The 25,213-nt window shown below is 42.2% G+C and overlaps 1 protein-coding gene across 6 annotated transcripts in view; it reads left to right on the forward strand.

Moving 5' to 3' along the window:
- Window positions 1-23,140, forward strand: part of LOC112934219 (group XIIA secretory phospholipase A2) — a 32,094-nt gene extending 8,954 nt beyond the window's left edge. Inside the window, exons 2-9 of one of the 6 annotated variants that reach the window (XM_072755490.1) lie at window positions 1,017-1,093; window positions 2,205-2,370; window positions 15,958-16,000; window positions 16,509-16,655; window positions 17,076-17,152; window positions 19,120-19,295; window positions 21,743-21,902; window positions 22,522-23,140. In XM_072755490.1, the coding sequence (XP_072611591.1) occupies window positions 1,017-1,093; window positions 2,205-2,370; window positions 15,958-16,000; window positions 16,509-16,655; window positions 17,076-17,152; window positions 19,120-19,295; window positions 21,743-21,902; window positions 22,522-22,760 (1,085 nt within the window). In that variant the 3' untranslated portion in view covers window positions 22,761-23,140. Of the gene's footprint in view, window positions 1-1,016; window positions 1,094-2,204; window positions 2,371-4,493; window positions 7,702-10,426; window positions 10,699-13,121; window positions 13,212-13,986; window positions 14,214-15,957; window positions 16,001-16,508; window positions 16,656-17,075; window positions 17,153-19,119; window positions 19,296-21,742; window positions 21,903-22,521 lie in introns of those variants that run through there. The other 5 variants (XM_072755493.1, XM_072755491.1, XM_072755492.1 and 2 more) reach the window with 5 other exon arrangements.
- Window positions 23,141-25,213: the final 2,073 nt, after the last annotated feature.

Consider the following 25,213-nt stretch of genomic DNA (forward strand, 5'->3'; position numbering starts at 1 on the left):
TTTACTTTTGGAGGGTAAACTTATCTTTATTTAAGTCTAATAGCAACAAATAATAGTTGAAAGTTGGTGGATCCTTTTTTTTTTTCCTAAGTAAGCAACTATGGGGAGATATTAGGGATGTTTTGCTTTTAGAATTGAAGATAAAGGGTAGTCCCAAATGTTGGAAGGATTGTCATGTAAATAGGTAATTGGCTTGGCTCATTGTGTGTTCCCCAGGAGTAGAGGATTGCTTATAGGAAAACTGGAAAGAATTTAACAGTTAGTGCCATTCTACAATGGAACAGGCTATTTCTTAATACTGGAGGAGGATTATGGGAAACATTCAAGAGAAAGTAGATGACTGTTAGGGATGTTGAAGCGATTTGTAGATTTCATGAGGAGAGCTATTTTTGAAGTACTTTGCAGCATTCTAGATTGCTGTGATGTCATCTTTCTCATTGTTACTGAACCATTGGTGCTATTAGGGAGAATAGAACCAGAGTAATATGGCTCACCATGCTTTGTTTATTCCTCACCTTTTTCCTTAGCTGACAAAGAAATATATTTGTGAAATGATTGGCTGGAGTCCAGGCTAGAATGTATGGTCCTGTAATGTCTTAAAATGGTTTTAAAGTAATTAAATGTTCATTGGATGACCTTATCTTCCTTAGCGTTAAGCTCTGTGAATAAACTGGTTAGTTAATGGTTATGGAGGTTTGCATGCAGTGGAGTATTGGCTGAAGGTTGGGAAGATACAGTTCTTGCCCCATAAGTTTTTAAACAAAAAATGGGAAACAGGGTGGATTTGTCTTTCATACATATGGACCCAGTCTGGCATATAAACTCTGAAATCTCCTGAAGTGCAGAGTAGCTTTTACATGTTTTGCATGGTATAGGCTTAAAATAAAGACATTCGCTTATGTCAGTACCCAAATATTAAATATTTCCAAGCCTAGTCTAGTAGTACATCATAGACTTTTTTGCATGTTTTTAAGTCATATTTGAAAATTAATTATGATACCATTTATATTTTACAGGATCTAAGCCTTTCCCGCGTTATGGTTATAAACCCTCCCCACCGAATGGATGTGGCTCTCCACTGTTTGGTGTTCACGTAAATATTATTTTCTTATTTGATAAGTTTTATGATCACTAGTGTTCCTTTTTTATTTTAAAGATTTATTTGTTTATTAGAGAGAGAGAGATAAAGGGATAGGGAGGGGCAGAGAGAGAGGGAAGAGAGATCTCAAGCAGACTCCCTGCTGAGTGTGGAGCCCAGTGCACAGCTTGACCCTGAAATCATGACCTGAGCCAAAATCAAGAGTTGGACACTCAACTGACTGAGCCACCCAAGCACCCCAACCAGGTAGTACTCTTAATAATGCAAGACTGTCAGTATATTCTCAAGGTTACAAATAATTTTGCCTGTTGTAATGGTAATTAGGTTTATTATACTCTTTTATAGCTAAAGCACATTTAGTAAGTCCTAACAGAACTAAATGGAATAAAATTCATGTTTTATTTTTTAATCTCGTAGATGTTAATACTGTTGAAAAGATATTTTCTCATGTAACACACATGGTTTAAAAGTTTGAAGTGTAGAATTAATGCTACTTAGGATGAAAAAGTATAGATAAAGCATAATATTTTCTGTATTAAAACAAAGCTAAGTAAGGTAGCTGTGGGGGTTTTTGGTAGGTGAGGCTAAATCTGAACCAACTGTTGCAGGAAAAAAATGTTTATGAGTGATTCCTAGACACAAGGGTTTTGCGTATAAAGCTATTAAAACCAGTTAAAGATAAGCTGTAGATTTGAAGGAACAGTATCTTTAGGGAGTGGATAAACACTTAGAGATTGAACTACAATAACAAAATGTGAGTTGTAGAAGCTTAAAAGTTTTCAGTGATATTTCATATAAAGTATATTTTATAGAGGGAGAGGTACAAAATACTTTGAAATATCCAAAAATCCATCTTTGCTCTTATCCTGACCTTTCTGTTTTTAAAAGTGTGTTTTGGACAATTGGAAGTTACATTTGTTACTGGCAGATAACTGAATATTGCAAAATAGGGAGTTTTGAGGCATAGCTGAGAGCCATAGTGGGTGCATGTGGGGGGAGTAATGGGCAGTAATCGTCCTTGATTTCTAAGTCTACTTGAATGTAATACTTCAGCAGAGGAGTTTGGAATTTCATCAACAATAATCCATCCAAATGCCTCTTTCAGCTTAATATTGGCATCCCTTCCCTGACAAAGTGCTGCAACCAACATGACAGGTGCTATGAGACCTGTGGCAAGAGCAAGAACGACTGCGATGAGGAATTCCAGTATTGCCTCTCTAAGATCTGCCGGGATGTGCAGAAAACACTAGGACTAGCTCAGCATGTTCAGGGTAAGGATGATCCAGCAGGATGGAGATCAATGCTATTTGTAAAATTTTATTGACTGCTTTATGTTTTAGTACAGGGTTTACCACTAGAAATCTTCCACTGTGTATTACTATATCTATTGTGACACAGCCCTTTCAATTTCCTGAGATAAGGAGTCATTGGTTTTGTAATCCTAAATGATTTATAGTCATGGAAGCAAAAAGTGTTAGGAGACTTTGGGAAGAGGGTATGTGCGAGGCAGAGAAGAATCATCCAAGATCTTGTGCCCTGTAGTGTATCTCTAATGACTCTAATGATCCAGAGCCTAAAGTTGGAAATCCTGGATCCATTGATTTTAAGAACACAGCACATAGGATTTAGAGTGGGAAGTTTTAGAAGACTTGAGGTTTGTCTCTTCATATGTATCTGTGTCAGGAGGGTCCCTAGAACCACCCCCAGGTTTGCTAGGAGGACTTACAGGATTTAACATATAGTCATAGAGTGTAGGGATACAAAGTGAAGGGCAGCCCGGGTGGCTCAGCAGTTTAGCTCCACCTTCAGCCCAGGGCGTGACCCTGGGATCAAGTCCCACATCAGGCTCCCTGTGGAGAGCCTGCTTCTCCCTCTGCCTGTGTCTCTGCCTCTTTTTCTTTCTGTGTCTCTCATGAATAAATAAATAAAATACTTAAAAAAAAAACCCTAAAAAGTGAAGTCAGCAAAAGGTAAAGGTGTTTCAGTGTTCTCATTTATAAAATAGTACCCATCTCATAGAATTCTCCTCAAAATACAATAAAATATTTGTGGAAATACAAATCACTGTACAAATACTAAAAGTTACAAAATCTTTTCACTGTTAAGCTGAAGTATTTATCATACATTGAAATCAGAAGAGAAGATGCAAGAAAGGAAACTAACATTTTTAGGCATTTTTCATAAGATACCATGCTAGATATTTTAGATATGTTTTCCTTGATGTTCACAAAAACCCAAAGAAGTAGTTAGTGGTACACTGATTTTTCAAGGAAGGAAACTGAGATTCAAAAAAGTAACTTGTCCTAAGTTGCATACTTCTGATTCTAAAACTTGTGTTCTGTCTACTACAGTATTCCCCAAACAATGTCATAGGTCTGATTCTGAATTCCTATAATAACTGTCAAGGAAGAAGTGTCTGCTCCAGGTGTGCAGCTTGAACTCCCAGCCTCTGAATCCCCTTGCATGCTTTCAGCTGAGGCAAACTAGTTGCGCAGCAGAATAGTACATGGATGTATTTCCTGTCTTCTGATCTAAGGACCTACTAACCGGGCTAAATGATGAAGCCAGTTTCCTTGCAGTGCCCTACTGAATAATTATAGCCTTTACACTTCTATGGTGGTTGTGTTCCTTAATGGCACAGCCTTTTGGAGAACTTTAAAAATGGCAGGATTTTGCAATGAATAGTTTCTTCCTTAACATGAGTATTTGAAACAAGAAGTATTTAGACGACTAAAGGCTACTCTGTGCAGTGTCTCTGTAAGTGAATTGTATGGAGATAATCTCACCTGGCTGTTACAGGCGTCTTAGAATAAGAAAAGTAAATCCATTATCTTTTCTGTAGTCCTAAAAACAATTTTAAACTCTGCTAGAGAAAAAACACTTTTGATTTCTAGGTCTCCTTTCCCAAGCCAAATTGGGATATTGAGAAAGAGAGAGCAAGAGCGGGGTCCACTTATCTTAAGCATCTTAAATGATGTATGATCAGTTCATAGAAGTCGTCAACCATAATCAAATGTTCTGAAGTTTCTCTATTTTTAACCTTTATTTCTTCTACACCTAAAAATCTTTTCTAGCGTTTTTTTCAAATAAAAGGAAAAGTAACAGTGATGAACTAATCAGTGCTATTGAGAGAGACTTGTTTGCCTAGTAGAAAAAAAAATTGGGTTGAACAGTTGCAAGCAAACAAAAAAGTAGATACGTGCCCAAGACACTGACACTGATTGTCTGTCTATATGTGCTTCTGGCCTTTAAAGGTTTGAGAGGACATTGATGTAACAGATGTTTACGTGCCCAGTAAGGGAGTACTTGACCCGTGCTGTGACATGTAATCTATGGGAAAAGAGAGCGGTACTTTTCAGTTGCCCAGCAGTAATAGCCCTTTCTTATTTTGCAGCATGTGAAACAACAGTGGAGCTCTTGTTTGACAGTGTTATACATTTAGGCTGCAAGCCATATCTGGACAGCCAACGAGCTGCATGTAGGTGTCGCTACGAAGAAAAAAGTGATCTCTGAAGAAGATGCTAATGGCTGGTGACAGGACAGAAGAATATAGAACTACTGCTTTACAGTATAAAGCTGCCTTATTTTTGTGAAAGGATTATTTTAAGACTTTATTTTGACATTAAAACTTCAGACTAAAGCAAAAGATGGGAAAAGTGATCTTCCTGGACAATGTTCCTTAGTGTGCCAAACTGTCTTGACCAATCTCAGAGAGAGGTGCATGTTAAGGAGAGAATATTTTAAAAGGAGTCTGTAACTCAATTTTCACAGTTGTGTTTACCAAAACAATGAGGTCAAATGTAAAACTGATTACAAGGTATGTTAAACACTGTCTTATTTGGAAATATGGGGAAATCTTCACTTAGAAATATGTTTACTATAAAAATTTAAATATACATTTATTCCTGGAAGGATCTGACTTTTTTTTTTTTTTTTTCTATTTTAATTAACACATTCTATGCTGTTTTCCTGTTGAGGAATGGGCTTGATGAGCCCGTTAAACATATGAATAAGTCTCACTTCTGTTAATGATAAGACTAGTTATAAGGACAAGGTTTCTATGTCTGTCTGTCTGTCTCTCTCTCTCTCTTTTTTAATATAATTGGAACCATCAGCTAGTGGCCTCTTAGGAAGCAAAACCAGGATCTGTAGGTTTTACGTAATGTGTTTGTAAGGTGATATGAACAAAATTCAGAAAAGCCACTCCCATTCTATGAATCATTCATATGACAAATATCATATTTTGCTATAACCTTTGCCTAAATTGAAGAAAACATGGATTTCTCGAGACAAATGAGAAGTTACTTCACATACACATTAGAGCATTATATGCTACTATGCTTTGGTGTTTATTTCCTAGCACTTGGTCCTCATAGTAGATTCAGGTATATCTTTAAAAGTCTGAAACCTTTTTCTAATAGTTGTCTTAATAAATATTATTCTTGATACTTTTTTAAAAATTTTTAACTGTGGAGTCAAAAGGGATGGTAAAGCAAGATACAAAGAACTATCTTTTGTAGATTTCTCATTTACATTGAAAATTATTAGTAGATGTTTAGAAGCAAATCACGTGAAGGACTTCAGCTGCCTCTGAAAATGTCTATACGTGTTGAAAGCTTTTCCACCCTTTGGAAAGCACAGCTGTATTCATCTACTGCTCTTTGCCTCCCGCTGGCTATGGGCTTTCCCTAGCCTTGTATCCCAAGCACCATATAGCTTTTGGGTAGCTTATATAGCCAAAGTTATTAAGATAAACTGGTTGAAAATGTCAGAGAAGGACAGCTCCAGGAGAAGTGGTTCTTTTTAAGTCACTACAGGCAGAAGTGAGAAAAGAGAAAAATATGTTCTGGAGAAGGGGCTACATTCCTAACTTTAAATAGATATCATTGCTAAAGACCTAATACCTTTCCAAACTGAGATGATGGAACTTTTCTGCTAAGGATGTGCCCTCTATGAGATGAGAAATGTGTATCCCTGTGACTAATTGAGCAAACTGGGCTCTAACTTAAATGTTTGGAACCCTTAATTGATACTTTTAAAAAGGTAACAGTTTTATAATCCATTGTCCATATTTAATCTTTATCAATATTTGCCATTGAAATACTTGACCAGGTAACTTTAAACTTATAATAAATTTATGGATTTTCTTGGCAGCATTGGCTCTCAAGAGGACAGACTTAGAATTCTATAAAATCTTTAGTTCATGGTCACAAATTCTACACAAAGATCCAAAGAAGCTTTTTTTCTATGTTAAGATTTTTATTTTGGAATAATTTTAGATTTATAGAAAAGTTGCGAAGATAATATAGACTTGTTATATATGCCTTACCCCTAATGTTAACATTTTACATAATCATGAAACATTTATTAAGAAACCAAGATCAGTAATTACCAACTAAACTCTAGACTTCATTTGGATTGTACTGGTTTTTCCATTAATGTCATTTTTCTTTTCCAGGATCCAATCTAGGATACCACATTGCATTTAGTCATCATGCCTCTGATAAGCCTCTGGTCTGCGATGGTTCCTCAGGCTTGTTGTTCATAATCTTGACAGTTTTGAGGAGTGCTGGTCAGGTGTATTGTAGAATGCCCCTCACTTTGGGCGTGTCTGGTGTTTCCTTCATATTTGACCTTGGGTTATGGATATTTTCAGGAAGAAAACCACAGAGGTGAAGAAGGGTTCTTCTCACCAGATCATATCAGTAGTTGAATGTAATCAACTTGGTATGGTAACTCCGAACACTTGGTGAAGGTAGTGTCTGTTGGGTTTCTCCACTGTCAAGTTACTACTTTTCCCTTTCCATACTTCTGTTCCTTGGAAGCCAGTCCCCAAATCAGTCTGTGGAAGGTGGGGGGTGGGTAAGATTCTGTTCTACCTGGTGGAAAGGGGAATTTCTTTATATGATTCTTGGAATTTTTCTGTAAGAAAGATTTGTCTCCTCATCCGTCCCATTTGTTCAGTTATTTATATCAGTATGGACTCATGTATATCTCTTTCAGACTTTGAGTAATGTTTATTTTATTGCTCAAATTGTTCTAGCTCAGCTATTGGGAGTTATGTCAGTTTGGCTCCTGTGTGTCTGTAATGTGCCCCCATCCTTTTGATTTTTGAGCACTTACATACTTTCTGGCAAGAAAGTAGGAGATGTCACTCTAGACTTGTCTTGTAGGCTTCCAGCACCCGAATCAGCCTCTTCTCCAAAGAGCACTGGTACCTTTTATTGGAGAATGCTTTCTGTTGGAACTTAGGAACCAATACCTGGGTGCTGAGTGTGCTCATTGCTGTTGAGGTGTCACTGCTGCTAAGACCCTCCCAGTAAATGGAGCTAAGAAATATGTATGCATATTAATCCATGTACATGTACAATCTACAATGATTTCTGTATGTGTATATATGTTAAGCTGAATGTGAGTCCTTACTGATGTCTGCACTTGAATCACGTACCACAGGGCATGTATTTAGATTTTAAGAATGGTATCTGCACTATCCATAGAATAAAACTCATAAACAAAAAGAAAACCCCAAAACTAACTTTTAGCAGCTCTATGCAAGAAACATAATACTAATATTTTTAAAATAAAACTGAATTGCCTTCAAATAATGCCTTGTCTTTAAAACCTTTTGACACACTTTTCCAGGGACAGATAAGGCTGTATTCATTTCATAGGTGGAGAAACTCAGGCACCCAGAAGCTCTAAGGAAGACAGAATTGAAATATGAGGACAGAACCAAATGAAACACATTTGGAACAGGCTTGTCTTCAGTGGGCTTGTAAATTATACTAGTAATATTAGTTAAAAAGTTGTTTCATTAGCTTATAACTAATTCTCCCTAAGATGAAAAAATGGTATTTTTGTCAATATAGAAGTACAAGATTATCAGGAAATCAAGCTGTATATTTTATCTTGGTACAAAACAAGAAAAACATCTAACAAAATGAAAACAATGGAGTCTCTATAAAAACTCTTTAGTAGACTGACTTCGGTAACTTTGGGGTAGAATGAAGCCTATTAGGTAAGATCCTCCCACATATATTTTGTTGCATTGTTCAAATTCACACATACTGTATTTGCAGTATATTCATTCAGGGACTGGTTATAATAATTGAAGTAGCCCCTTTAGTTGGCTGTTTTTCCTCACTGCTTAATCTTACAAAATCAGCCATTGCTCAAATCATAAAAGCAAGAATGAGTTGATGTAACCAGTATACCAGAAATAACTAATAGTTACTAATAAAAATAACTAAAACTGATCAGTGGTATCCTCTTGGCATATAAGCCATAGTGATGTTAGGCTTTTCTGCCTCAGGCTGAGGTTTCCAAAATATCCTTCAAAATCTCCTTGCTCACGACTTTACAGACCTTTTTTGTTGGCTTTTCTTAAGTGTAGGAATCAGGATTACAGAAACTAGTATTTCCGTGATTTTTATAGGGAAAACCAGAAGGTTTAGTGGGGTAAACTAAAAAACAAAACAAAAAGACCAAAATTTGAGGATTATCTCTGAAATCTGTTACGTATGTTTCATTTCTAGGATAGGTGACAGCTAAGACCTTCAGTTTCAAAGTTCTATGAAAGTGCATTCAAGCCATCTATTGAGTAACTTTCAGTCTTTAGGGTATCTTAATTATTTTAATAGAATGGATTTGCTTTAGGTTTTTTTGGGGGGGGTTGTTTTGTTTTTTGAGAAGGTAGGATTGGTAGGATTCTAGTCAGTCTATGTCAGTGGTTTTCAAATGTGAGCATGCAGTTGATTCACTGGATTCTGGCATTAAAAACACCTAGTCATTCAGGAGATAAACTTCTGTAGGTCCCAGGAGTTTGCATTCCTAGTAAGTTCCTAGATGGTGTTGATACTGCTGGCTCAGAGACCACAGTTTGAGAAGTGGCCTAGATAGTCTTCAGTAGCTACAAATAATGAACTGAAAGCTTACTGTGGGCTAGGTACTGTTCTAGAAGTTTGGCAGTTTCTGTCTCCAAAACTTGAGTAAGCTTGGTCGCCATTTTATAGAGAAGAATTTGAAACTGGGAGAGGTTAAGTTGCATTATTTGTGCAAATGTCTCACAGCTAAGGAAATGGAGCCAGGATTAGAATCTAGGCAGCCTGTTTTCCAATCCTAGGCACTTACCCCTTTTATTAGGATAGCTATTGCTTTACAAGGCTAAAATTACATACTTAAAATTCTGAAATAAGTATCCTAAAATGCTTTGTACTTACATCTGAAGATAGACAAGATTTTATTTTAAAATATAACCACATGTTTTAAAAATAAAATATTCTGAGATAATAAGGTACTTGGAGGGGTAACAGATTCCTTTATCTGCTCCTTCCAGATAAGTGGAAGGTCAGCCAACTGGGGATCCACTGATTAGAAGGGAGTGTTTTCAGGATTCAGAGAAGACCCTGAAAATTAGGCAAAAGGACAGGAAGTTCTGGTGGTCAGATAACACATTCAAACTGAATAAAGTCCAGAGTGCAAATGCTGAAACCCTAGATCTCATTCAATGGATAAATATTTACTGAGCACCTCCTACAGGCTAAGCAACTGTGCCAGGTAATGGGGAAACCAAAAGGCCAATCCTTTCAGTGAGCTAAAGATGATAGTAACAAATATGAGTTCTTTGAAGCCAGGCACTGTTTTAAGTAGTCAATTTGACCTAATTAGCACAAAACCATATAAGGCAAAGAATGATATTCCATGTCTTAAGTAGAAAGTAACTAAAGTCGATTTCTGAGATACAGCAAAATGAACACTAGTAAATGACATGGGATGAGGAAAATCCTGATTTCATATTTGAGTTAGTAACCGAGCACACGTAGGAAAAGTTACCAAGTTCTATTTTTTCTCTCCCCAATAAGGGTAGTATTTATAGAAGACGGATCCCTTATACTTTTAATGTATTAGAAATGATGCCTTAGCCCATTCTTTTCCCATTCTGAAGATGGTTACTTTTTTAAAATGACAAGGCCCAGAGAAGTAAAAGATGAAGCCACCTGTTCAGCCGAGGTTAGAGTTGTTCATTGTGGTAAATTTACACACTAGCCAACCACCCAAGGAGGAGCTCCCGTCACAGGCCAGGTTGAGCGCCGGGTCGGGCCCACTTAGCGCGCACTGTTCGGCGTTTTACGGGTGGGGACCGCAGGCTCGCTCAAGAAAAGGCTCCATCTGTAGGCTCCAAAGTTCGGGCTCCGAATTTCTGCACGATTGCTTCCCCGAATTAACTTTACCCAGGAAAGCCAGACTTTTAGTTTTACTTTGTCCCGAATTCCCCCAAGAGCTTTTGCGAGAGATCCTAACGGGTCCAGTACAGTAGCTGGCACGGGAAGGCCTGCCGGGCCCGGGAGCACGCGCCAGCCTCCCCTCGGAGCCAGTCGGGAGGAGCAAGGCCCGGGGGGCAACCGGCGCTTCCAGGCGCCAGGCGGACGGACCCCGCGAGCTCGGGAGTGGCGGGCGGGCTCCCGGGGGCGGCGGCGCGGGCGGCGCAGGAAGGGGCGGGGGCTCGCGGGCGGCGCAGGAAGCGGAGACCGCGGGCGTCGGCGCTGCGCCCGGGGCCGCGATGAGCTCGGCGCCGGGGCCCCGCCGGGCCGGGCCTGCAGGTAGGCGGGGGCCGGGCGGCTTCCGAGGGCGGCTTGCGGGGCCTGGGGGGCGCTCGGGGCCGGCGGGGCAGCGCGTTAGCTCTTCGGTCTGTTAAGCCCCCCGGAACCTCGCCCGGGCCGCGCTTGCCCTCCGGCCGTCGGGTCCGCCTTCCCAGGCGTCTGCCTTCGAGGGCCCGCCCGCCGCGCCGGTGCTGGCGGCCCCGCGCCTGCTCCTCTGGAAAGTTGACTTTTGGAAGTTGGGTCCAGGTTTTCTTTTCTCACTCCGGAGTAAAAAGGGGAAAAAAGAGGGAACTGCGTGCGTCGCCCCGAGAGCATAACCGGCCCGCAGGAGCCCCTGGGCAAGGCCCTACCTGGCCGGGGCAGCCCGGTGTGCCCCACACCCAGGGCTGTGTGGATCCCGCAGAAACCACCTCTTCCTCCGCGGCTGCCTAACGGGGACCTGCGAACATTCTTCCCTGTCACTAATTACATCTCTGATAGCTCTAGAAATTTCGAGCCTGGCCATAGTTAGAGAAATACAGAAAGAAAGAAATAAAGAAAAAAGAGAAGGTTGAGCCTGGCGGCTGACGCAGAGTGCCTTACGCCAGCTCGCTCTGCCGCTCGCAGCCGGCTTGCCCTGAGGCAGGTTGGAGGCAGTCACCTCGGCCACTCGGGGAGCGGCCTCGGTTGGAGGCGCCGTGCAGGCCCCGGGGCCACTCCCATTATGGATTCGTGCTGAGGCAGGGGTCCAGGAGGCCCACCACTTTCAGGGCACCCCCCCCCCCCATTCTTTTTACCCGTTGCTTTCCTTTTCCTACCTGTGCCCTTTTTTCTCCATTCCATCCCTTTTTTTTACTGTGAGGCCTGACATACTTTACTTAATATAGGATTATTTATCAGATCCTTAATAGGGAATATGAGTAGGTTTTCATAGATACTGCGGTGAATGAAGATGGTGACGGTAGACGCTGGAGAAGTCTGGAGAAATGAACCCTTGGTTTAGGAAGGTAGCTGGCCTCAGCGTAGGAGGAGTTTAACATGGCGACCAGCGTGCAGAGACTTTGGAGTTTATAGGCGGACCTGGCTTTCAGTCCCAGCTCCCCTGCACTGTCCCTGAACAGGCCTGGGGGACTCTCCGTATCTCTGCCTCAGGGACTGTGGAGCTGAGGGAGAGAAGGTATGTAAAGCGCCAGGCCATCAACAAATGCCAGCTGGCAGGACTGTCTGGAGGGATTAGCAAATCCAGGTGAGGAGAAGAAAAAGGAGTGACTGGTTTCGTAAAACATTAACCGGCTTGAGCAAAGAGGTGGTGGGTGCATCATGGTGAAAAGGAAGATTGCCTGAATCAGAGGCAAGAAGTACAAAGAGGTCAAGAGTTAAGTTTAATGACGGACCCATTTTTGATAAATAGGTTATAGATGCATAGGAATTTACAAATCTGTTATATAGGGTATCTCCATTAAATTTTATTTTTTCCATGTCAACAGAGCCATTTACTCTTTTAGGCAGTTAATTTGTATTCCTGCAATGTGATGATGACACTTGTTAAAGTGCGTCCTTTCTGAAGGTTTGCCTGCCGAAGACATCCACTTAGAGTGACCACAACAGAGTCACGGTGTATTATTTTCTGCAGAGCCTGAGTGAAATTTATCAACTCCAGTCCAGTTTTGGAACTTAGGTTCTAACATCTATGTCCATCACTTTCTGGTTTTTTTTTTTAAATGATTTTATGTATTTATTCATGAGAGACACACTTAGAGAGGAAGAGACATGGGCAGAGGGAGAAGCAGGTTCCACACAGGGAGTCGGATGTGGGACTCGATCCCAGGACTCCAGGATCACACCTGAGCCAAAGGCAGCCGCTCAACCGCTGAACCACCCAGGTGCCCCCGGTTTCTGTTCTGATTGAACAAATTGCTAGAAGAGAATGGCAGCTGGACCTGGTCATTGACGGGTTCTGCAAGGTGCAGGGTGCCCTTAGATGGGGTTTGAGCTGGTGAGGGTCAGAAATAAGTTCTCAGAGTCCAGTTTCTTTCTGCATTCATAGTACTAACAATAACAACAAAACACTTTTTAAAAGTCCCTCAGAGATTGCCATATCTTGAAACTGAATGTTATTTTAAGTTATCTGGAGCTACTTGAAACTAGCTATCTTTCCTAAACCTACAGGTCATGTCTAAGCTGAGGGCAGTGTTTGAGACCAGCCAAATGCACAGCTTAAATTACACCTAGCCAGGAGGAATGCTGCGATTCCTTCCTTGGACTGTAAAAAAAAAAAAAATGGATTTTTTTCTTTTGCCTGGAGGACCTTATTTATTTACGTATCTGTGTCCCATATTAGCCTGAGAGAAACTTAAGGACATTTCTCATTTGTATAAAAAATGAATTTTAACGACCCAATCAAATGTGCATCTCCAATGTTTTCACCCTTGATGACGTGAGTCAGTTTAGTGACCGGCCGTTTGCACAGCTTCCACCCGCTGCACTTTAAGCTGCCGTAGTCTCCCCAGTGTGGAGCAAAAAAATGGCAAGAGGTGAGCTCCTGGGTCTGCTGCCCTGTGCACCGTGTTAGAGATGGTGCTTTCCAGATTGGGCCCGTTTGGGGGGAACGAATGAGGTGATGGTCCTTCACCCAAGGATTGAATGTGATTAGTTTGAGATGTATTGTGGAACTGGTTTAAAGGAAAGGAGGTGCAGGGATCCCTGGGTGGCTCAGCGGTTTGGCGCCACCTTCAGCCCAGGGCGTGATCCTGGAGACCCGGGATCGAGTCCCGCGTCGGGCTCCCTGCATGGAGCCTGCTTCTCCCTCTGCCTGTGTCTCTGCTTCTCTTTCTCTGTGTCTTTCACGAATAAATGAATTAAAGAAAAAAAAAAGGAGGTAGGTCCTGGAACCCTTTTGAAAATGGACAGAGACAAAATTCCTGTGCCTTAGTAGGGGCAGTGTGGAGAGTAGGAAGTAATCCCGGTGGGTGGGGTGTGAGGTGGGCAGTATTCAGGGTAGAGTAGCGCGAGGGTGAGGGGGTACTTGGGTAGGATTGTGTGATGTAGGAGGACTCTCCGGAAGAGTGGTGTCTGCAGTAAGGAGTGTCCTGGGCGGAGCAGTGGCGCAGAAGGTGTCCTAGTAGGGGCACCGGGTGGCTCAGCCGGTGACCAGCTTCCTTCGGCCCAGGGCGTCATCCCGGAATCCCGGGATCGAGTCCCGCGTCGGGCTCCCTGCATGGAGCCTGTTCTCCCTCTGCCTGTGTCTCTGCCTCTCTCTCTCTCTGTGTCTCTCAGGAGGAAATAGATAAAAATCTTAGAAAAAGTGTCCTAGTGAGTGGCGCGTGCCAGGGAAGGCTCCGTGGAGTGCACGGTCTTCTGGGAAGAGCCCCTGGAGCGGCGCGTGGGAGAGGCCGCCCAGGCCCGCAGTGCCCGGCACAGCAGCGTGTTCGCAGGCAGCAGCCCCGGGTGGGCGGCGCCGTGCAGCAGCGAGGGGCCCCGCGGTCGCCTGGCGGAGCGCAAGCCCGGAGAATACGAGGGTGTTCGGCAGAGCAGGGGTGAAGCGGGAAGTGGCCGAGAGGCACTGCGCGCGGCGAGGACGCCTGGGGCAGCAGGGGCTAGTGGGGAGCACCCCACGTCCCCGCAGAGGGCGCGCGCCGAGGGAAGCCGGGGCTGGCAGGAAGGGGCTCCCGGGCCGCGGGGTGTGGAGAAACCCCGCTGGGCGCGGCAGGGGCGCCAACGCCCGCGGAGCAGCACGGAGGGGGGGGGGGACCAGTCCGCACGGCTCGCGGGGCGGGGGGCGCGCGGGGAACGGGAGGGGCTGTGGGGGGAAGCACGCGGCGTCTAGCACGGGGGGGGGGGGGGGGGGGGGCGGGCTGGGCCGGGCTGGAGGATTCCGGGAGGAACAGGCTGAAAGTGCGGGTGCAGCGCGGGGCCGTCCCTCCTGTCGGCAGGCGGCTGTGAGGAGACGTGGTCGCGGAGGAGGGAACAGGACCCTCCTGGTGACGCTGAGGGAGAGGGTCTGACAGGCTTCCTGTAGCGACTTCGAGGGAGAGGAGCAGCTTGCTGTACTCTTGATATTTGCTTAGTCAGTACTTTCTGTCCCTTCAGGGCTGTAAGTCTGTTAGTATAAACAGTCACGGGTGCGTGGGCCTCGGCTGTAGAAGGCGCCGGCCTCCTGCTGTTCAGTACTCACGCCGCTGGCCGCCGTGGTTCTTAAAATTAGGGCACCGGTGGCTCAGCTGCCTTGGGCTCAGGTCGTGATCCTGGGTCCTGGGATCGAGTCCCGCCTCGAGATCCCCACGTGGAGCCTGCCTCTCCTCCCTCTGCCTGGGTCTCTGCCTCTCGTGAATAAATAAAATCTTTTTTTTTTTAATGAAATTAAATGAGAAGCTGCCTTCCTTGGCTGCGCTAGCCCCATTTCACATCCTCAGCCACTTGTGGCCTGCGGCGAGGATGTGACATAGGACAGCAGATGTACAGAACGGTTCCCTGGCTGCAGAAAGTTCTGGTGCACAGCACTGTTCCAAGTGTAGAGAAGGGTTCAGTGAAGGGTGGCTGGCCCTCAAGGTCCCTGTCACGTGATGGGTTGTAAGTGCCAGTGTGCCACTCAGGAGATCCAAAATTTAGGCCTTTGCCCTTGCCTCTCCCCTTTCCCCGCCCAGACCTCTCCCTCTTCCAGGTCAGGGTAATCCAGTATTAACCACACACGGTGTTTCAGTTCTACTGTGTAGAATTTCTTCATTTACAGAGATAGCTGCAAAAACATTTTCTGCAAAACATTCCCGTATTTCATTTGCTCTAGTCCATAGTTCTGCGATTACATTACTCTGTTTCTGTAGGCATATTCTGCAGTGAATGCATTTGCATCGTATTTTCTCTATTTCTCTTGATCGTACACTTCCCATTTTGCAAATGAGAATTTGGGGTGAGAAAGTTGAGCTGTCAGTTTATCGTTCATTTATTATTAAGCAGCTTCCCTTCCTTGCCCCCCTTCTTTTCATATACTTTGACATTTATTTATTTTTTATTTTAAAGGTTTTATTTATTTATTCATGAGACACACTCAGAGAGGCAGAGACCCAGGCAGAGAGAGAAGCAGGATCCCTTCAGGGAGCCTGATGCAGAACTCGATCCCAGGATCCCGGGATCACGACCTGAGCTGAAGGCAGATGCTCCACCACTAAGCCACCCAGGCACCCCATATACTCGACATTTAAGGGTTTAGGGTGCGGGAGTCTTGCTGTGTTTTACCACAAGTCAAAAAGTAAATTAACAAAATTCAACTTTTTTTTTAAATAGATGAGGAACAAAATGTGACAGAAACTGATGCCTTCTATAAGAGGTAGGAATGTGCTCTTTCCTAATAAAGATCTCTTCCTTTGCTGATCATGACCAGTCCACAAAAAGCAAGAAGGGGGCCTGGGAGCAAGTAGAGTGGAGAATGACTGAGTGTTAGCCTTGGAACAGGGGGCTCTTAGACCTGCGCCCCTGGTCATGTGAGGACCTACACTGATGTTCAAAATATTTAGGAACTGGTGTGGCGCAGACCCTGGAGCCAGAGCTGGGCCTGGGCAGGCTGGTATCCCCAGTTTCTGGACAAAAGATACCCCTGGAAGGGCCTGGGCAGGGGGTGCTCAGGATGGCTGCTGTTTACCAATCAGTACAGAAATATTTCAGCGTTTTCCTTACCAGTTTGGCTGTGAGGCTTTCCCAGTGCACACCAGTAGCATGTCAGCCTGGCAGGGGAGGGGAAAAGGGCAGAGCTGTCTGCCCCACACCTGGGTCTTGGGCGTAGAGCTCGTTATTTAGTGTGACTTAAAGTGATTATTGTTTAAACTTCTCATCAACAGAGAAATGTTTGACCCGGAAGAAAAGTACAAAATGGACCACAAGAGGAGAGGAATTGCTTTGATCTTCAATCACGAGCGGTTCTTCTGGCACCTAACATTGCCGGACAGGCGCGGCACCAGCGCAGACAGGGATAATCTCGTGCGCAGGTACTGGTTTTATCTACACGTCACAAGGATGGGACATTTACAGGATACTCGTCAGAACTTGTTCCTACCGAGGAAATAACAGAGCAAGAGTGTCTGAAGGGGTGCCTCGCTTGGGCAGAGCAGCCTATGAGAACTGGCCTCAGTTTTCTTCCTAACTCTCTTCTATTAAATGTTAACAGGCTCCGCATCATCACATACATATTTGCATAGCAGATGACAGTATCCTAACTTGAACCCTTATAAGTAAATCCTTTCCTACTGTGGGTGACCAGGGGAAACCATCATTGTCATATTTCATTTTTTCTTTCCCAAGATCAATTTATAGGTCATAAAAACATGTATAGATATATGTATTCCAAGTAAATATGGGTATGTGACAACTTTGAATAGCTCATAAGCTAATATCCAGTTTATCACCAGGTTTTCAGAACTAGGATTTGAGGTGAAATGCTTTAATGATCTTAAAGCAGAAGAACTACTGCTCAAAATTCATGAGGGTGAGTAGTTTTCCTATTTATCTTCTGAGGGGATTAGTATCCTATCTTTAAATACATCCAAATACTTAACTGTGTTGTAAAACAAAAAGTCTTACCAACTAATTTAGCATGGATTACAGGTCTGGTTGTGCCTCTGCTTATATGTTATTACCCACCAGATTCAGAGACTTTTGCAAAGTATTATGCCTCCAAAGTTTGTATTTAGCATACCACTCGTTACAGTCTGTTATTTTAGAAATGAATGAAATGGCCTCATTTGGCAATTAAAAGTCAAAGTGCAAATACTACAGATGCTGGGCAGCTTTTTTTTTTTTTTTTTTAAGATTTTATTTATTTATTCATGAGAAAAACAGAGAGAGGCAGAGACACACAGGCAGAGGGAGAAGCAGGCTCCCTGTAGAAAGCCTGATGTGGGACTTGATCCCAGGACTCCAGGATCACCACCTGAGCTGAAGGCAGACGCTCAACCGCTGAACCACACAGACATCCTTTTTGAGGGCAGGGGGTGGTCATGTTTCAATTCACTCCTATACCCAAGTTTTTTACTGGCTTCAAAATATTTTATTAAAAAAAATGGTTTTACATATATTGTCTCTAAATTTCTACATCACTATGCAGTAGGTACTCTAACTTATGTTTATCATAATTACTGCGTGCCGTGGATTTTCAAGTCATTTGCAATGGACTGTTATATTTATGTATTTATGCTGCAGAGGTTTTTAAAAAATGAGGTGTAATTGATATGTAACATATCAGTTTCAGGTGTACAACAAAATGATTCAGTGTTTGTATACATTGTAAAATGGTGACCACAGTATGTAGTTGCCATCTGTCACCATAGAGAATTACAAAAAAAAAATTTTCTTGTGATAAGGATTTTAAAATTTTACTTAGCCAATTTCAAATATATAATACAGTATTATTATAGGCACTAGGCTGTATATCACATCCCCATGACTTCTTTTATAATTGGAAGCCTGTACCTTTTGACCCACTTTATCATACCTGATAGCAACCACCAATCTGTTCTCTATCTGTGGGTTTGGCTTGGTTTTTTTTTTTAGATTCCACATGTAAGTGAGATCGTATGGTATTTGTGTTTCTCAGATTTATTTCATTTACCATAATGACCTCAAGATCCATGTTATTGCAAAGGCCAAGGTTTCCTTTTTTATGGCTGAAGAATAATCAGCCATAAATGGATATATATACATGCACACGTACATATATTTATATCTGTATATCTATATCTCATTTTCTTCATTCATTCACTGATGGACACTTAGGTTGTTTGCATATCCTGACCATTGTGCTTCAGTGAGCATGGGGGATGCAAGTCTTTCCAAATTAGTATTTTCGTTTCCATCAATAAATTCTAATAGTGCAACTGCTGCATCCTGTGGTAGTTCTGTTTTTAAATTTTGAACCTCTGTACTAGACTCCTTTAATCTGTAAATCATTTTAATTTTAACTGGCTGCTTACCAGGTTTTCTACTATATTGCTCATAAGGTTTTTTTTTTTTTTTTTTTTTTTTGCTCATAAGGTTTGGAAGCTGTAAATGCTGCTGACATACAGCGAAGCTGCTACATTCACTGGGGGTGGCGACAGCACATAGCAGTTGTTAATTAGTAGTTGCTGGGTCTTTCCCATCTGTTCTCAGAAGTTCTCTGCTAATTCAAAGAAACTTTTATTGCACAATAATCCCATTATGTTTTCCGTGTCATTATTCTTTGTTGTAGAAAAGCTAATGAAATTTGTTTAAACTCTTTGAACTTTTAGGTTTTTAAAAATCAGATACAGTATGGTTTTGATTAAAGACTAAGTTATGTTTCCTTTTTACATTTATTATAATAAATTTTCCTCCTCCATCATATGTAGCTTTATTCTAGTGTTAGTAAATTGAATTTTTTATATGTACATAATAAACATCTTTATTTCTTTGTGAACTCTTGGGGGACTTTTACAGCATCAACCTCTAGCCACATAGATGCCGATTGCTTTTTATGTGTGTTCCTGAGTCATGGTGAAGGAAATCACATTTATGCATATGATGCCAAAATTGAAATTCAGACACTGACTGGCTTATTCAAAGGAGACAAATGTCAGAGCCTAGTTGGAAAACCCAAGATATTTATCATTCAGGTAAGACTGATTATGTTACAATCTTAACTGTAAGTCCATGTTTTTGCACATGTGATTATAAAGAACTAAAGCCAATTTTGCAAGTAATTTTCTCCATTAATTGGAAAGGCCAGGGCTGCTTTGGGTTCCTAGCCAATCAGAGTTGCAATTAGTTAGCAATTCCCATTAGTAGTAATTCCTTCTTAAGAAGGAATAAATAATAAAGATTATCAGTTTATTAATAGATTGACATTTGAAAGGACTTAAAATAACCAATGTGCCACACTCTGGCCCAGCCAACGTCAAGGGGAGCTGCCAGAAAAAGGGTCTTTTAAGAGCACCACGCATGGAGGCCAGTGGGCAGAATGCAGGTATTCTGGGGATAAGCTTACTTCACCCTCTCACCTTTCCCTTCAACCAAACTGGTATTAGGGATAAAAATGTTTGGGCCTGAAACATCTCATTTGGCACATCAGTAAGGAATTTGCACCATGTTCCAGTGCCTGCAATTCTGTATGTATAAACAGCATGGAAGGCATGGCCACATTCCACCTGCCATAAAGCCTTAAGGGGAGGGAGTAGGGGATCTATAAGAATGACCCATGGTTTTTGTTGTGACAACAGCATTGGAGTATCTGTCACATACAGTTGGAGTTACAGCTCTAGAACATAAGGCAGGGCATGGGTTGGAGAAGTACATTTGAGAGTAGTGAGATGAATGGTCATGGCAGCCTTGGGAGTAGATGAGTTTGCACATATCAAGTATAGCTTGAAAAACGAGTGTAAAACAGAAACAAGCAAAGGAAAGACACTGAGGGGGATGGCCCAGCAAACGGGAAAAATCAGGGAAAATCATGACATGAGTGCTTCATGAAAAGGAGTGCCAGTACCGACAGAGACAAGAGAATTAGAAATAACTAGCAAGCTACTATGTGGGGATAGACACAAAGGAGGAAAATATTTTGCCAAGTTATTTTATTCCTCTGTGCCTCCGATTCTTCATCTGTGAAACGGGGAGAAAATAGCACTGCCTTATGGGTGGCTGTGAGGATAAACAGCCGCCTAACAAATGGAAAAAGACTGAACAGTGCCTCGTACATGCAAGCCCTCAATAAAGGCTAGCTCTCAGCTGACTGTCACTGATTTGGCAAGTGAGAGCATCAAAATTCTAGGTGTTTTATATGACCTAGAGGAAGACAGTGGAAAATAAGTTCTGAAAAAAAGCCTGGTAACGTAAGATTAAAATCTCCCTGTAAAAATGGAGTATTAGGGGTCTATTTGAGCACTGAAATCACTCAGGACTTTTTTTAAAGCTTATAACTCTTCAAATACCACTATGAAATTGTATTAAATTTACAAGGTCTGCCGGAACAAAGTACACAGCCTGAGTGGCTTAAACAATAGAAATGCTTTTTTTTTTTTTTTTTTTTTTTTTTTTTACAGTTCTGGAGGTTAGAAGTCTGAGATCAAGCTAGCAGTTGTCCTTGGCTTGGACATGGCAGTCTTGTCCCTGTACCTTCACATGGTCTTTCCTCTGTGCATGTCTGTGTCCTAATCTAAGATGCTAATTATAAATTAGAAGCACAATAGACCTCATTTTACCTTAGTTACTTTTTCAAAGGCCATGTCTCGAAATAGTCACATTTGAGATTCTGAGGGTTTGGACTTCTACATATAAATGGGAGGGGGTGACAAAATTCAGCCCATAACAGTCATTTAAGAGTAGAAGTTAATGTCAGCCTTTGTGTGATTCAGGATTGGTGGATAAGAATTTGAGACACTCTGAAGTACAAGCAAAAAGAAAACGGCACATGAAAAGATGTCTTCTCAGGTCAGGTGGTAGGTAGCATTTTGAGTTTATGGCAGCAGCTAAGCAAGCACAACCCAGTCTGGGAATATATTCCCTAATTCAACAGAAACACTAGGCAAGGGGCACCTGGGTGGTTCAGTCAGTTAAGTGTCTGCCTTTGGCTCATGATCCCAGGGTCCTGGGATCGAGTCCCACGTTGGGCTCCCTGCTCAGCAGAGTCAGCTTCTTCCTCTCCTTCTGCCCCTCCCCCTGCTTGTTCTAATTAAAAAAAATCTTAAAAAAAGACATACCTTAGGCAAATACCAGAGCCTTTAAAAAAAGGGGTAGCATCCTGGTGCTATAGTGTGGTTAATCCATAAGAAACCTTAGAACCACAGAGGCTTTCTCTATAGTATACCTTTCCATCCACACAATCTGGTATACAGTTGAGGAAGACAGTTTTTTGAAGACATTAATTAAAAGAAAACCTAAGTAGGGAAAAACTGTCAGCTTAATTTGCTCCAGAACTTGACAGCATGGTTTCTGAATTACCTATAAAGAGGCTTCTGTTGATGCTGATGTGGAAGTGTGCTAAATTCTACATTCACTGTAAGTATTAAACACTGGGAAGAAAAGAGTAGGTAAGAAAAGACGGTGGTTTTCCCTCCTCTTCTCCTAGGCATGTCGAGGAGACCAGCATGACGTGCCAGTCCTTCCGTTGGATGTAGTGGATCATCGGACAGACAAGCTGGAGGACAACATAACGGAGGTGGATGCGGCCTCAGTGTACACTCTGCCTGCTGGAGCGGATTTTCTCATGTGTTACTCTGTTGCAGAAGGTGGGTGGCTGTTTAATACAAACAAAGACTAGGCCTTCCTGACTTGAGTTCCTGTAAGTTTTCCCTGGGCTTCAGACTGGTATTTTTGTCAGACACCTTGATTTGATCCTAAAGTTCAGTCTTAGAATAGATTTCTTTGCTCACATGGCACACAGTGATATAGGAAATATAAAGTAACTTACAGAAAAATCATTCCTGAGAACCATGTTAAGTTATAAGTCAGACTGAATATTAGCTGCCTATTCTCCGTTGATTGTGCTGGTGTCATGATAATATTCATGGAAAGCTTTGTTGAAGATACTTTGAAGACGGTTCTTCCTTGCTCATGCAGCAGACTATGTTTTCCTTTCTAATCTCATGTGTCAGAATTACCGCTGGGTGACTATGATCTTGGGAATTTTTACGAACTAGAATAACCCCATTTTCAGAAAATTGTATAAATTAGTCCCTTTTCCCATATGAGACTAGTTAACTGAGAAAAATTTTGAAACTATCACAGACACATCTTAACGCTGCAAAAATTTTTGAGAACTTCTATAGTGCTGCATTATAACGGTGTTTTTCAGTTAAAGTAACTGAAAGCCAAAAAAAACCTCAGTGCCCTTTTTCCTCCTTTTAGGTTATTATTCTCATCGGGAAACTGTGAATGGCTCATGGTACATTCAAGATCTGTGTGAGATGCTGGGAAAATTTGGCTCCTCCTTAGAGTTCACAGAACTACTCACCCTGGTGAACAGGAAAGTTTCTCAGCGCCGAGTGGACTTTTGCAAAGACCCAAATGCAATTGGAAAGAAGCAGGTTCCCTGCTTTGCCTCAATGCTAACTAAAAAGCTGCATTTCTTTCCGAAATCTAAATGATAGAATCTGTTTCATGTATCTATATTCAAAACACATTTTCCATCTTTTTATATAAGTACCATTAGGTTGAAATTTGATACAGCAATTTAAAATGTCTTAATGGTGTAATGAGAACTTAAAAAAATAGTTCCTATTGGTATTAGACATGGTGAAAGGGTTTGATATATGTAAAATGAAGTCCTCAGGGAATTACTATAAAGTAAAAATCCACAAGCGTTTGTAATACTTGATTTTTATAGTAAATCATGAGGTTAGTCAAAATATCTGGCTGATTTAATTTGTATTTTGTGAAGCTTTTTTATAAATGTTTTATAATGTTTTTAAAGGTTTTAGAAACCCAAAAATTAGTTGTTTTCCCTTAATAAAATATTTGAAATTCATATTTTAATTTTTCTAACTCACATTCTTATTCATTGTGTAATTCAGAGTAGACTTGTTTTACTCGGGCATACAAATTCATCTACACATGGATTATCACTTTAAGATCTGATCTATTTGAGAGAAATCATGCATGGGGGGAGAGGCCACAGGGATAGGGAGAGGCAGACCCCCCCACTGAGCAAGAAGCCCAAGGTGGGGCTCAATCCCAGAACTCTGAGGTCTTGACCTGAGCTGAAGGCAAGCGCTTTACCAACTGAGCCACCCGGGCTGCCCTGGATTATCACTTTTTATTTTATTCTCATTGCTCCATCGACCAGCCATTCTCTCCCCTCCTTGGGCTTCCCTGTTTCCTGAGACACAACAATTCTGAAATTAGAGGCCACTGTAGGATTACTAATCGACCTAAGTTAAGTGTTCAAGTGAAAGGAAGGGTCACAGGTTTCTCACTCTTAACTCAAAGGGTGAAAATAATGAAGCTTGATGAGGAAGACATGTTAAAAGCCCAAGATGGGCAAAGAACTATGCCTCTTGTGGCAAATAGCCAAGTTGCCAATACAAAGACAAAGTTCTTGAAGGAAATTAAAACTACTACTCCAGTAAATACATGAGTGATAAGAAAGTGAAACGGGGCAGCCCCGGTGGCTTAGTGGTTTAGCACTGCCTTCAGCCCGGGGTGTGATCCTGGGGACCCGGGATCAGGTCTGCGTTGGACTCCCTGCATGGGGCCTGCTTCTCCCTCTGCCTGTCTCTGCCTCTCTCTGTGTGTCTCATGAATTGATACATAAAATCTTTTTTTTTTAAAGTGAAACAGTCTTACTGCTGATATGCAGAAAATTTGAGTGGTTTGGACAGAAGATTAAACCAACCACAACATTCCCTTAAGCCAGTTAAAGCTGAATCCAGAGCAAGCCCATAACTCTTCAAATCTATGAAGGCTGAGAAGTAAAGAAGCTGCCAAAGAGAAGATGGAAGCTAGCAGGGGTTGGTTTGTTCTGGAGGTCTAAGGAAAGGAGCCGTCTCCATAACATAAAAGGGCAGGATGGAGCAGCAAGTGCCAATGTAGAAGCTGACAGTTATCCAGGAGATCTAGCTAATATCATTTATGAAGGTGGCTACATAACAGATCTTCAATGTAGATGAAACAGCCCCCTTGGAAGAAGATGCTATCTAGAATTTTTATAGTTAGGAGAAGTCAATGTCTAACTTCGAAGCTTCAAAGGACAGGTTGACTCTCTTGTTAGGGGCTAATACAGCTGGTGAATTTGAGACCAATGTTCATTTAGCATTCAGAAGATCCTAGGGCCCTTCAGAATTCTGCTAAATTTACTCTTCCTGTGCTCGGTAAAATGGAACAACAAAGCCTGGATGGCTGCATATCTGTTAACAACATGGTTTACTGAATATTTAAAGCCCACTTTAGAAACCTACTGCTTGAGACGCCTGGATGGCTCAGTGGTTTGGCGCAGCCTTCGGCCCAGGGCGCGATCCTGGAGACCTAGGATCAAGTCCCATGTCAGGCTCCCTGCATGGAGTCTCTCTCTCTCTCTCTCTCATGAATAAATAAATAAAATCTAAAAAAAAAAAGATTCCTTTCAAAATACTACTGCTCATTGACAATGAACCTGGTCACCCGAAGCTCTGATGGAGCATCCATTCTGCAGCCCATGGATTAAGGAGTCCTTTCATTTTTCAAGTCTTAATATTTAAGAAGTTTATTTTTTTATTTTTAATTTTTATTTTTTTTTTAAAGATTTTACTTATTCATTAGAAACACAGAGAGAGAGGGAGGCAGAGACACAGGTAGAGGGAGAAGCAGGCTCCATGCAGGGAGCCCGACGTGGGACTCGATCCCAGGTCTCTAGGATCACGCCCTGGGCTGAAGGCGGCGCTAAACCGCTGAGCCACCCGGGCCGCCCAGAAGTTTTTTTTTTAAAAAAAGATTTTATTTATTTATTCATGAGAGACACAGAGAGAGGCAGAGACATAGGCTGAGGGAGAAACAGGCTCCATGCAGGAAGCCTGATGTGGGACTTGATCCTTGAATTTGGATCACGCCCTGAGCCAAAGACGCT

This window comes from Vulpes vulpes, chromosome 4 (genome assembly GCF_048418805.1).
Source record: "Vulpes vulpes isolate BD-2025 chromosome 4, VulVul3, whole genome shotgun sequence".
In the NCBI taxonomy this organism is placed as follows: Eukaryota; Metazoa; Chordata; class Mammalia; order Carnivora; family Canidae; genus Vulpes; species Vulpes vulpes.